At 36.9% G+C, this 12391-nt stretch overlaps 1 protein-coding gene across 3 annotated transcripts in view; it reads right to left on the reverse strand.

The window, feature by feature from the left end:
- The window catches only part of LOC140171395 (gamma-secretase subunit Aph-1-like), a 28077-nt gene that overhangs the window by 4882 nt on the left and 10804 nt on the right, over positions 1-12391 (reverse strand). For all 3 annotated transcript variants that reach the window (XM_072194641.1, XM_072194640.1, XM_072194642.1), the window contains exons 2-6: positions 9064-9258; positions 3061-3204; positions 2322-2443; positions 1720-1854; positions 1042-1169 (exon numbers count right to left, since the gene is read on the reverse strand). In XM_072194641.1, the coding sequence (XP_072050742.1) occupies positions 1042-1169; positions 1720-1854; positions 2322-2443; positions 3061-3204; positions 9064-9176 (642 nt within the window). In that variant the 5' untranslated portion in view covers positions 9177-9258. The remainder of the gene's footprint in view (positions 1-1041; positions 1170-1719; positions 1855-2321; positions 2444-3060; positions 3205-9063; positions 9259-12391) is intronic.

Raw genomic sequence — 12391 nt, forward strand, 5'->3', positions numbered from 1 at the left:
CCCTTGGGTCTGTGAATAATAACTGGTAATGTAGACTATACCATTAGTACTCAACCAAAAACACAGACCGTTTGAATATGTACACATTTTGCCTTCTAATTCCCATAAGTTTATGGGACGTTCTCTTTTACCGATCCTGGGTCAGACAAGTGGGATCCTGGGTCAGACTTCTGGCCTCCATGGCCTTTTGATCATCTCCTCCATGTCATTTTACTTGTCTTTTTTGTCTTTTTGTGTTTTTTATATATTCTTGCTTGTTGTTTAATGTTGTTGTTAATGTAGATGATGTGGAAAAATAAAGACTTATTATTAAGTGTTCTATATATCACATCTGTTCTCTCACTGCCTTTCTTCTTGTATAAGTGGCTACTTAGCCCGAATAATCAATACAGCTTTCAACAAGAGAGGCAATTATTTGAAGAGGCTTTCACCAACATTCTATTGATAACAACTAACTGGGGTAACCGCACACCGAAAATGACAATAGAACTGGGTCATGCATGTTTATGAGCTTACCATATTTGAATAAACAATCAGGCAGGGCTACCATAATTGACGCCACAGTCATCATACAGAGTTAGAAAAATATTTGGAAGGGACTTTTCTAATCAAAAAGTTTACACAGATCACCTTTGTGCATGAAATTGGTGAATTCTATAAATCTGTGTAATGTGACTGGACTTGAAAAAGTTGTGAACCACATCGCGCCTTCTAATGTAACATCGGACCAAAAACCAGTCGCAAACCGAAAGTCATAAACATTTTGTTCTGGTCAGTCTGACAGAACATGACCAAGACACAAAGATAAGCCAATCAGATTACCAAGATTAATATAGCTGTTTAAGAAAGCACAGATTCAAGTTGAAATCCATACAACCACTATGAATGACATGACCTTAACCTCCCACACAGGGGGTGTAGATTTCAAATGGTGTCACATTCTAGTAGCCCTGAAATTCACATCCCTGGTGGAAGTTTATCTTCCACCATGCTTCCATAACAGGTGAATGGATTTCAACTGGAATAAGCCAATACACTTACCAATAATGAGATGAGGAAATGTGTAGCAACAACTAGGACAACTGCTTTGTAGTCTCGATTTTCAAATCCATAGAAGAACAGAATGTTCCACACAATATGTAGCAGAGAAAAACACATGGTCAGGAAAGCTGTAAAGAAAATCCAATCATATATTAACTACTATTTTTTAGTGCTGTAATCGATTGTCGTAAGTATCGATAGTCGGAAAATACATAGACTTCCGACATGTCGAAACACTCAATGTCAGTATCGATACACAAACGACATGGCACACATTGCCAAAGTCATGTAAAATTGCGGATTTGCAATACCACTTTCGTTTGTTTGATGCATGATCCATGTAGTTTTAGCTGTTAGGCTTCAATACACTTGTTGTTAACTTGTTTCTGGAACTTATGATAATAAAATTGGTAAACTCAAATCCGTGTTTCAAACTGCGTGAGTATCGATAATAGTATCGACATGTCGGATGTTTGCCTCCGGACATATCGATACCCAGAAAGCTTATCGATTACAGCACTACTATTTTTGCCACTTTTTGTATAAATTTTGCATGTTGTTGTCCATTTTCCGTTTTATATTTGAAATTCCATGAAATGTCTCAGTTTTCCGTAAAACAGAGAACTTCGGGCTCGACCATGTTTGTAACTCATATAGTGTGTTACGAGACATACATACCTGATGTTAGAAGGAAGGCCTGAAGTGGATGCCCAGGGTCTTCATGGATGCCTACTGTACCAGGTCCTTTAGCATCAGCCAACACATTGACAAATGAAAATAGAGCACTCATCATTCCAAATCCTAGCCCAGCAACTATTGGACAAAGAAAAAGTGATTGATGATGAGTTGAAAGGTTGTACCAGGTTCCCAATCAAACAAATAAAAGCTGATTAAAAAAGAAGTCAACTCATGTTTTGAGGGGCTGTAACTACAAGTCTATAAGGAATCTGTTGTAAATGAAAATATCATTGGAAAGAGCAAATTCTAAACGTTTAAATAAAAAAAATTGTTGTAATTGCTCACAGCAAACCTAGATATACTTACTTATTTGAATAAAACCGTACCAAAACTCTGCACCAAAAACGCATGAGATTCAATATTTACTTGCATTTTATTCAGTCAATGTTGTCTGTAGCCGCTAAAAGCCTGCCGATTATGAGCTGATCTTAAAATCAAAGTTTGCTAGGCACATGGCCAAAAATTTGGATGTACACTATTTCCCTTCAGCGAGATAATTTACTTGGTAGTATTCATTTCTTGTATGTGGGGGTATTGCTTACCATACGCATACCCATGCCTTGTGCCTTCTGTGGCACTGGTATGACTTGTGTTATCAATTTGAGTACGTCCTTGTGGTTGTGGCGCTCTTGTGTCAAATTGTTGTAAACCATCTTCAGCTTTTCTGTACAGACAAAATGGTTAAGTCAAACAATCCATTGTTACTGGACAGTTTTTGTTTTAAACTCTTGTATCTTGTTTACAATATTTTCAAACTATCGTCTGTGCCAAACAATAAAACTTTTGTTGAAGTTTTACAAAAAATTTTTGGTGGTTTTAAATTCTCAATGTAACCTTTGCCTTTTTCCTATACTTAGTATTAGATTTGCACTTGTTCAAGACTTTCCTAGCATTTAAAAAAAAATTCCAAAAGCTGCTAACAAGTGCTTAGGATTCCATGATTCTGGACATTTTGGACTCCCAAACGAGTAAGATACATACGTGTAGCTCCAAAATGCATTACATATTAGAGTCATGTCTGGGCAGCAAAAAAGTTTTTATATATACCTCTCCACAAATTTTTGGACCAAATTTTGAGAGCTCTTAATCTCCATGTGGTTTGCAGAACTGGAAATTTTCAACATTCTTGAAGATTGAATTTGCAAGATTCAACTTGATTTTTATGATTGTTTTCAGGCTAACGTGTTGATGAAAGTTATCCCCTCTTAGTGAAATCTAGTCATGTTCTGATTTGAAACACAAAACAGTTTCTACAGAATGAGTTTCTTAACCTACACATACCTGAGAAGTTTGTAGTAGAAGAAACGACCAACTTCCTGGAAGATGACAGAGAATGTGACACCAAATGCTAACTGATCCTTGAGAGGAACAACAGCTGTCCACCAGATGGATGAGAGGAGGAGGGATAACAACCAGAAAAACATCCTGTGTGTGATGAGAAAACATTGGACACACAACAATTAATGATCACTTTCATAGAAAAACAGAAACACAATTGCTATTATAAATCTCCATGTTCAGAAAAGTTAAAGTTCTACTTCCATAAAAGAAGGTACCCTATAAATATGGTTATCTATAATAATAGAGAATCTATACTACATCAGAGGTCATTATATTTCTTTGCATATATATAAGTATGATCTGTACTGTACATAACCCTTACTGAACTACATGTATATCTCACTAAATCTCACTATGAAAATCACTGCTTGTGCACGCATTGCACGTGACTTGATGACGCAATCAGCCCAAGTCATATATGCCCAGGGAATCGTTGGCTGGGCCAACGTCAACTGTGTGGCTACATGCTGGGGATCTTCTGTGTGGCATGCGAGGGGTCCGAGGTTTGAATCCCGGGGGTGCAAAGTGACTTCTTTCTTCATCTTCTCTCCTTTTTCGTTTCTTCTTTCCCTTCCGATAGCAAAAATCCCTTGTGTTCAGTTAGGGTTAAAATCAATTCAATGAAGTATTTGGAAGGAATTAACACACTTTTCTCTTTTTGGACTGGTCCCCAACAGCGACTGTACAAGAAACTGTGAAATACTATCCAGTGTGTGCTTTGTGCATGTGTGTTTCCAAACACCGGCAAATGAGGACACAATACTTGACAAGTCTTGTGTAACTGGACAAACAGCACAACACATTACAGCTATTGACTGCACGTAGTTGCAGGAATGGGGAAGTCCGCACTTTAAATAACTTCACCATATCTACAGTAAGGCATGTAAAACCAAACATGTACGTCTGTTGGTGGATAGCAAAAACTCAATAGGAAGGGTCAACATCCACAGTTGCCTGTGTGTTTGTGTTTGTGTGGCATGTGCGTAGGGGTGTGTGTACACCTGGCACAAGAAGTAAATACCGTTTTATTTGCTACAATTGCTCGAAAGTCCTTTTTTCACAAACACAAAAATACAAAATAGGCGGTTCTCAAACCACGCGATCCCCCTGGCTGGGTGGTCAGTAAACTTGTACCTCAGATGACCCCTGGTGACCCCGAAATGACCTTCCAAATATTTGGCCCCAAATGTAGACTGTACCCACCAAGTTTCATGCCCATCTGACAGTTTTTACTAATTTGACCTCAGATGACCCCTGGTGACCTCGAAATGACCTTCCAAATATTTGGCTTTAAATGTTGACTGTACCCACCAAGTTTCATGCCCATACGACAGTTTTTACTAATTTGACCTCAGATGACCCCTGGATGACCCCCAAAGTTTGAGGAACGTGCGATCCCTAGTCTCCGAGAAAATAGGCAGAAGGCAAAACCTAACCAAAATGGAAGACACATACATACAGAAGGAATACACTATCGCAATATCCCCCTCATGGCTAAAGCCAGGGAATAAAAATACACATTTTGTTACAGAAGTTGTCTTCTTTATTTTGGCACCTCATTTGTGCAAATTGACCAAGAAACAACAGCGATATCGGGAAAGAAAGTCTGTTATCACCCAAATCAAAAGTTGCACTTTGTGAGATAAGCATAGGGCATTATATAATACAGAGATTGTGCATTCATGCATGCAAATCTCCTCAAGTGCAACTTTTGAAGATAAGACCGATACTTCCACCATTTTTTGCTCATTTTTCTCAAATAAGGTGTCAACTTAAGGCCGTACTACACCCATATATTGGTTTGATTGGTCTAAAAAAAAATTTTTTCATTTATAGCTAGGCGATATATGCACGGATCATGTGAAATAAAAATAATTATGAAAAAACTTTGTAAAAGTGTGTCTTTTAACCCATTTGTCTTAAAGTTGACTGGTTGGTAAGGACGCTTATTTTTTTAGCGATCCACTTTTTACGTCTGTGACAGGCGGCGTAGGAAGCGCAACACGTGACGTACAAGCCCCATTCAAAATACACGGTTAGCAATTACATTAATAGAAAATTATCATACTTGCAGTGGGGTACTTTGTCGTACCCGCGGTTTTAAGTAAGATAATTTTGCTTTGACACCACATAACAAATTTAGAATTCTTTGTGACGCGTTCATGATTATGTGTTAAATCTAATGGCGACCTCAAATTTGGCGATATCGTCTCCATCACCGCCTGGTCTGTGATGTCAGCGGATGTCACTCTCCATAGGGATGGGCGATACCAGCTTTTGTCGATCTAGAGCAGTCAGGGGGTGGCGGACGAATTATTAGAAAAAATAAAATTAAATAAAAAAAATTGGCCGCGGAGCGCGCTTGCGCGACGCAGGAAGTTGAAAAAGAAAAAATGTTCCCCCCTCAGAAATAAGAAACTGGTGCAAAATGAAGATCTAATTGAAGCGATTTGGTGGACAATTTTGGCGCTATTACTCACGGTGTAAAATTTTAGTTTGGCGGCGAATATTTGTGAAATGTGCGGTTCATGAAGCCTTTCTTGGACAAGTTTCCCTATTGTCGTGAGCCTATAAATTGTTTTAAACATAAATCGTTGAAAGAAGAAGCGAAAATGGCCACTTGTATATCGATTACGCGGGGGAGGGTACGACGAAGGAAATTGAAGGGGTGTGGTGGACCATTTTGGTACTAGTGTGTAAAATTTTAGTTTGAAAGAGGCGCGAATTTGTTAAATGATGGTCCATGAAACCTTCCTTGGACAAGTTTTCCTGTAAGCCTATACATAAAATTGTGTTAACATAGGGCTTAATGATTTGCAAATGTTGGAAGAAGAGCGAAAATGATCATATGTTTATCCACTACGCAAGAGTTAGTCTGAGGGGGATGTTCCCCCCTGAGAAGTTTGAAAAATTTGCAAGATGAAGGTCGAACTGGAAGCCAGTCGGTGCATTGTTTTTACACTACTATTTGAATCAATTGCTTTAAACAGAAAAAAAGGGCCCGAACTCAATTTGCAAAACTTGAGATTGGCAATTACTAAAGCATGCGAGTCCGTCTTAATACTGACTTTGGTGGCAAAATGTGAGGGGCCCTGCATATCGGCGGACCCGCAGTAATTTTCACATGCTTTTAGGACGAGGACCCGACTTCAAGCAATACCTAAAATAATCGCAGGCATATATAGGACCTACTTCCAATCGTCCCGACTGTGCGATTATTTAGTCAGCCTACTCAATTACGTGCAATTTAGTTTATCTCCTCCTTTCCTCCATTTTCTCTTCTCTTTTTCTCCTTTCTTCCCCTTCTCTTCTCTTTTTTTTTTTTTTTGGGGGGGGGGGGGTGGGCCCATCAGCCCCTGAATCCGTGCCTTAAATGAGTCAATGTGTATGTTGGGGGGAGGGAGGGGTACTGAGGCCTACCACATTTAATAACGAACTTGCTTACTCTTTGTGGGATTTGAATCGCAAACACAGGTAATAATAAAAACAGTAGCAAACTTCACTTTACTAACAAGATACAACAACTTTACAACTTTCTTTTTAATTAATGAAACAAAGCTTATTTTTGACTCAGAGTTTAATTTTAAGATGCTAGCGAAGTCAATAACTTTGCACATTTTTCGGGTTCCTTTGTTTCCACTCTTGTTAAAAGAAGACATAAAACCTGATGATCAGCTGACTCTTTCTGTTGACAATTTAAGTTATTATTATTAACACAATTTGTGTGTTGATTGTAAACAAAACCAATAGGCCTACAATTGGCTAGTTTCAAATCTTTAGTAACATATTTTAAACCGTGTTTTTGTACTGAAAATATTTTGTAAAAAGATTTGCAATTACTTTGATTGGGATCGAACATTGCCTCTTTACAATGCTCAAGGTCACCAAAACTCAGATGTGTGAAAAATCCTTTTTGTTAAAAATTGTATGAAATCATCCCTCAGCGTAAACTAGTTTCTATACACTTCTAAATGTGAATGATACGGTAGGTAGCTGAAAAGTGTTTTGTGACGTTACATGTATATGTACATTAGGAAAACAATTGTTATTTAAAGCACCGTAACATTTTTCAAAATCGGGATTTTTACCTAATTGTAATAAATATAACATAACAAACACACCCTGAAATGTTTTATCGTGTAGGCCTACATGCCCCGCCAAAATAGTACCCGCCATGATGTGCTGCTGAGTGCATATGATCCCATAGACAAGCCATTGGATTATTCAAAACACTGTACAATGTAGGCCTAGGCCTAGCGGTGAGCCCAGGCTGCGAGATCTGGATCTGGATCATTTATACTCCAATAAAAGCAGTGAATTCTGCACCCGGGATTCTGCATCACACTAGAGTTGGAGATAGTCTAGACCTACCACACAATTTATTCGCTACCTGAAGTCGCTAATAGAGAATGAGAGATTAGAATATTTGTTTATATTTGTTTTCAATTTTCTAATATTTTTTTTCAATACGTTCCATTCAATAATTCTTTAGGCCTATTCTGTCATGTCTCAGAGGAGGCTTAAAGGCATTCCTACAATGCACTATGATTGGGAAATTTGATCAATATAATCTAATTTTAAAGGCAAAGTCCCCATTGCCACACACACAAAATGGTAATTTTAAAACTGCAGCCAACGAGCTAATAGTTGAGACTTATGACTGATATTTGATTTTCTTACAGGAAACATTCATATTGTCCCACTGCATTAATTTTATTCCTAAGTCTCGATGTTTTGAATGTTAAATAATAGGATGAAAACACCAGATATTTGCACACAATCCCAATGCAAGGTATGATCAACTGTACCACATGTGTACAAAAGCCAGACATACAAGGTCAGAAACCCCATTGGGTTGTGGGAATGCCTTTAAACATCCTCTGGTCATGTCTGTAAAATGTACGGTATCGCACGCAGCGTGCGGTATCAGAGAATCCAGCGGTATCGAGTATCGCGCAACCTTAGTCAAAGGTCAAAACCAATTATAAAAATATGGCGTCGATTTACGGTGGCTTATCTTCGGCGAGCAGTGATTTTATCAGTTCCAAGTTTCACACGGATTTTTCATCTTTTCCTCAAAGTGGAAGGAATACACGCCCGCTACAGGTAAGTGACGAAACCGTTACTACACATGAAGTTTTAGGGTGTGTCCAACAGTTTAATATTGAGGTTTTACCATTGTGAACATACCGATTCACATTATTATCGTGTTTTCTAAGCTTTCTATTTTCTCAGAAAACTGAGCAAAAATTCACCTAATACTGAAAATTGACTGTTTTGACTGTTCTTTAATTTCAACCGTATCAAACCTGAAACAAATGTGCTGCCTTGTGAACACAAATTTTGCATATCATTGTCAACTGGAAGGGGAAAATAAGTTTAATTTCATTGATAACATGAAATTGATGCATATTTGTGTTTTCAAAGCTGTGCATAATTAATGCATTTCCAAAATAAAAAATATTTTGGTACTATTAGGGTCTGCCATTACTGATAAATAAGTGTGTCAAGTGGATTCACGTCAGTAGTTCTGAAATTGCAAATATGATCAAAATTGTGATGGGGTCATCATGTACCTCTCTTTGGCTTGTACAACTAAAAGCATGTAAGCTACATTATTATCAATACCACCAATAGAACGAGAAGATTTGCCCCTTCATTTTGCATACCACTTTGACCAATTTTTTTTCTCATTTCTTCACAAAATGCAAAAACCATAAAAAAATGTGATGGGTGTAGTACCCCCTTAAAGATTACATATTCCGTAACACAATGTATATTTTGGATTTTTGTTAAACTGAACGACTTACAAGCAATGACAGGTGTACATATTGTATTATTTTAATCATCAACTATTCGAGGGTTGAAAACCAGAAAGCGTAACTCACAAAAGAATCCTTTATGAGTTATGGCTTCCTGGCTCTCAACTCTTCATCTTCTTACCCTGCCATCATGACAATGATTCTGAGTGGATCCTTGGCTATGGTGAACACAAACAATGCAAAGGCTGGGCCATAGGCTATGAACATAGCCCCTGTCAACTGTAGCAATGTCATCTTCTTTGCACTTCTTAGATAGGTAAATATGTCTTGTGAAGACTGTGAAGTTGTAAAATGCTAACAGTTTCAACAAAGTTCCCTAAGTGAGAGAAAAAAATTGACTTTTATTTCAACAATGTTGAGAAATAAATTTGTGTCAGAATTATGTGTATAATGTATGAACGTCGTTGAACAGATTCATCATGTTTGTTGATCAAATATATTATTTCAACCACAATTTTATATTTCGTCTAGCTCATCGGAGGACTTCATCAGAAAAGTGATCAGCTGATCCACTTTCCCGGTAGATTGGTTTCCAGTTGTGGTTACTTCTTTCCAGTCTTCTGAAATGGATCATAAACATTACCGACATTTACCGGTACTTAATAAAAGTGCCCTCCTATCTGTTCAGGGTCTTTGTCGCTTTCCTCCTAATTTCTATCATGGCTTGTCTGACTTCTCTTTTCTTACATTTCGAGGATCTAGTGTTATCCCAATTTGTTGGCCCATGCTACCTGGTCTCATGTGTTCTGAAAAAGTTCTGATGCCTACACAAGAGCGACAAAGACCCTAAACAGTGGAGGACACTTAAGGGCAGTGTAATGGGAGAGAACATGGACCTTTTCGAGCTTCATTATTTCTGAATTGTATGTCCAAAGTATATAAAACTATACATTTTTGGAAAGGAAATGAGTCAAGGAATCCCATGGTGACGTCAGATCAAGTTTTTGAAAAATCACAAAATTCACTTTTTACACCAATTTTTTGTGACAACTTAGAAAAAAAAATCCGTTCGAGAGTAAAAAAAAAATCAGTTAGCTTTTCATGAAGAAGAGACATGAACTTAGGGAAGGTTTTTTTAATTTTTTTGAAATTCATCTCTTTTTTCGAAATATTTAAAAAACATGTGAAAAAAGCCATTTTGTCAGTCTGTTAAGCTAAAAATTGCACATAATGGTGTATATTTTTGTTTGAAACAAATATTTTGAAAAAATGAAAAAACCTTCCCTAGACTTTGATGTACTCTAAAGGATAGTGCAAAAAGTTTACCCTTTGCTTGCATATTTTTCGAGTTATCTTGTCACAAAAATCGCATAATATTGTCAAAAGTGAACTCTGAGAAATCGACGTTTTAGTAAAAAATGTCAAAATTATGCACAAAACGTCCTTAAATTTTAAAACGGTAAGACTTTCACACTTGTAAAAGCTGTATCTGGTGCATGGTCGAAATATACATCTTTTTGCACCAATGAATCTATAATCTCTGCTTTCAGTGCGCCAAAATTCAAAATAATAAAAAAATCTTAAGTGGCATTTTGACTGCAAATTTTTGTTTTGTTTACACCACATTTGCTGGCGTTAACAACATACCGAATGCGCCTTGACTGCGTTGGACATACGCGCAGAGAGTTGCGCCAGCGTCAAGCGACGCTCAATCGCTGCAGTAGTCACAATATTTCGCATTCGCGCATTTATGACTCATTATTTCCGCCAATTTACTAAGCTGTCTTGAGCCATGTGACTTTTTAGAGTTGAAAAGAGTGAAATAAATCAAGCAAAAATACGAATAAATATTAGCAAGTTGTATTTTATCAGTTTCAAGTGAAAGAATACATCTTAGTGTTGATAAATATCAAAAACTCTCAAATTCGGTCGTTGACGAATGTGTCTTCCATTACTCTGGCCTTAAAGGAGTATGTCATAATGTCATGATCCTAGCATCCTCTTTTTTTTGGCATTTTTTAGTGCTGATATCCACAAAAAAAGCTTATCTTACAATATATAGGCGGATGTTGTGACTAATCTATCTATGTGAGTAAGATGAATTAAAAGGCTGTCAGTTTTGATCCAAATGTCACCAAAATATTTTACAATAACGTTTTAAAAATGCATTCATCACCATCATATTGCTTGAGAAGTCTAGCCACGAATTTGCTCATTCACCTTTAAGGTGGCTGTGTACTCTCAGACATGCATGTAGTAAAAGTGCTATAACTTTGTAATTATTCACACAAGACATATAAAAGTATACATTTTTATAAAGGCAAGACATCAATGAATCTCAATATAAATACGGTACAGATTTGGTGTAAAAACAACAAAATTATGAAGAAAATCACACAAAAAATTTTTGGGAATTTTTGTTCGTAACATCATTAAAAAAAACACTCTTTCCAAAATTTTTTTTTGGTTTTTTTTTCTTAATCTTGGGGCACCAATCCAAAAACCATATAAGGCATCAAAATAAAAATTTCAAATTCACAAACGCCTATTTGCACTAAATGATGCCTAAAATCGGAATAGACCAAAATATAAAAAAATGAGAAAACGGTTTCTTAAGTCGATCATGCTTTTAATGATGAGTATAATTGCTTACATATAGATGCTGTATTAATTGAGTTATTGTGTACCGGGTACCTAAATTGTTATTTGACGGAGAAAATGAACATAGAAATAAAGGCCGTTGAAGTTTAAAGTGGCCACATTTTGCACTTTGATGGAAGATCACAGGAGAATGCGACATTTCTTGTTTTTCTACCTTAAGTACATTACGTGAACATCGGGTAAATCCACAGCCCTGGCCTTGAGAAGTTTGGGTGAAATCTATTCATATCTTGATGTTTAAATCGGGGGAAAGAACTTGAAAAAATTCACATTTTTATTTTATCAGCTAAAACGGAGCCATTTGACCGCTAGGTTTTTGTGAAATCAGTGCTTCCGTGGTGCTCCCATAAGATGCGCCGTGTATGCAAATAAGCGTTATGCATGTCGTAGCATGTCTGTGCGTTAAAAATTGCGCAACTACAAAAGCGTGATGCGTTGTTCATCTTGTTATGCAAGTGCGTGTACCCGATGGTACAACAAAGATTTTCTTTCCTTTTAAATTCGGATACGAGTGAAATAAAATCCATAAAATAGAGCAGTTGCAGTTTACTTAATCTGGATTTTCTTTCCTTGTATTTATAAAAACATTTAACATAACAAAAAAGTGCATACATTTATAAAAAAAAGCTAAATTTTGCGAAAGAAACAATGTAGTCTAGAGTACACAGCTACGTTAACCATTCAAGGCGAGACCATTCCATTCAAAATCTAATCGGGTACTTATTAAGTAAACGCAGCAGACAACAAACATGTAGGTATGCTAGGTGAATTCAAATTTGCCATCAAACTGCATCATTTACATACCAAATTAAAGCCCTTGAGTAAAGAAAGTCAAAACTGAAAACATT

The sequence above is a fragment of the Amphiura filiformis genome, chromosome 15 (assembly GCF_039555335.1).
Source record: "Amphiura filiformis chromosome 15, Afil_fr2py, whole genome shotgun sequence".
Lineage (NCBI taxonomy): Eukaryota > Metazoa > Echinodermata > Ophiuroidea > Amphilepidida > Amphiuridae > Amphiura > Amphiura filiformis.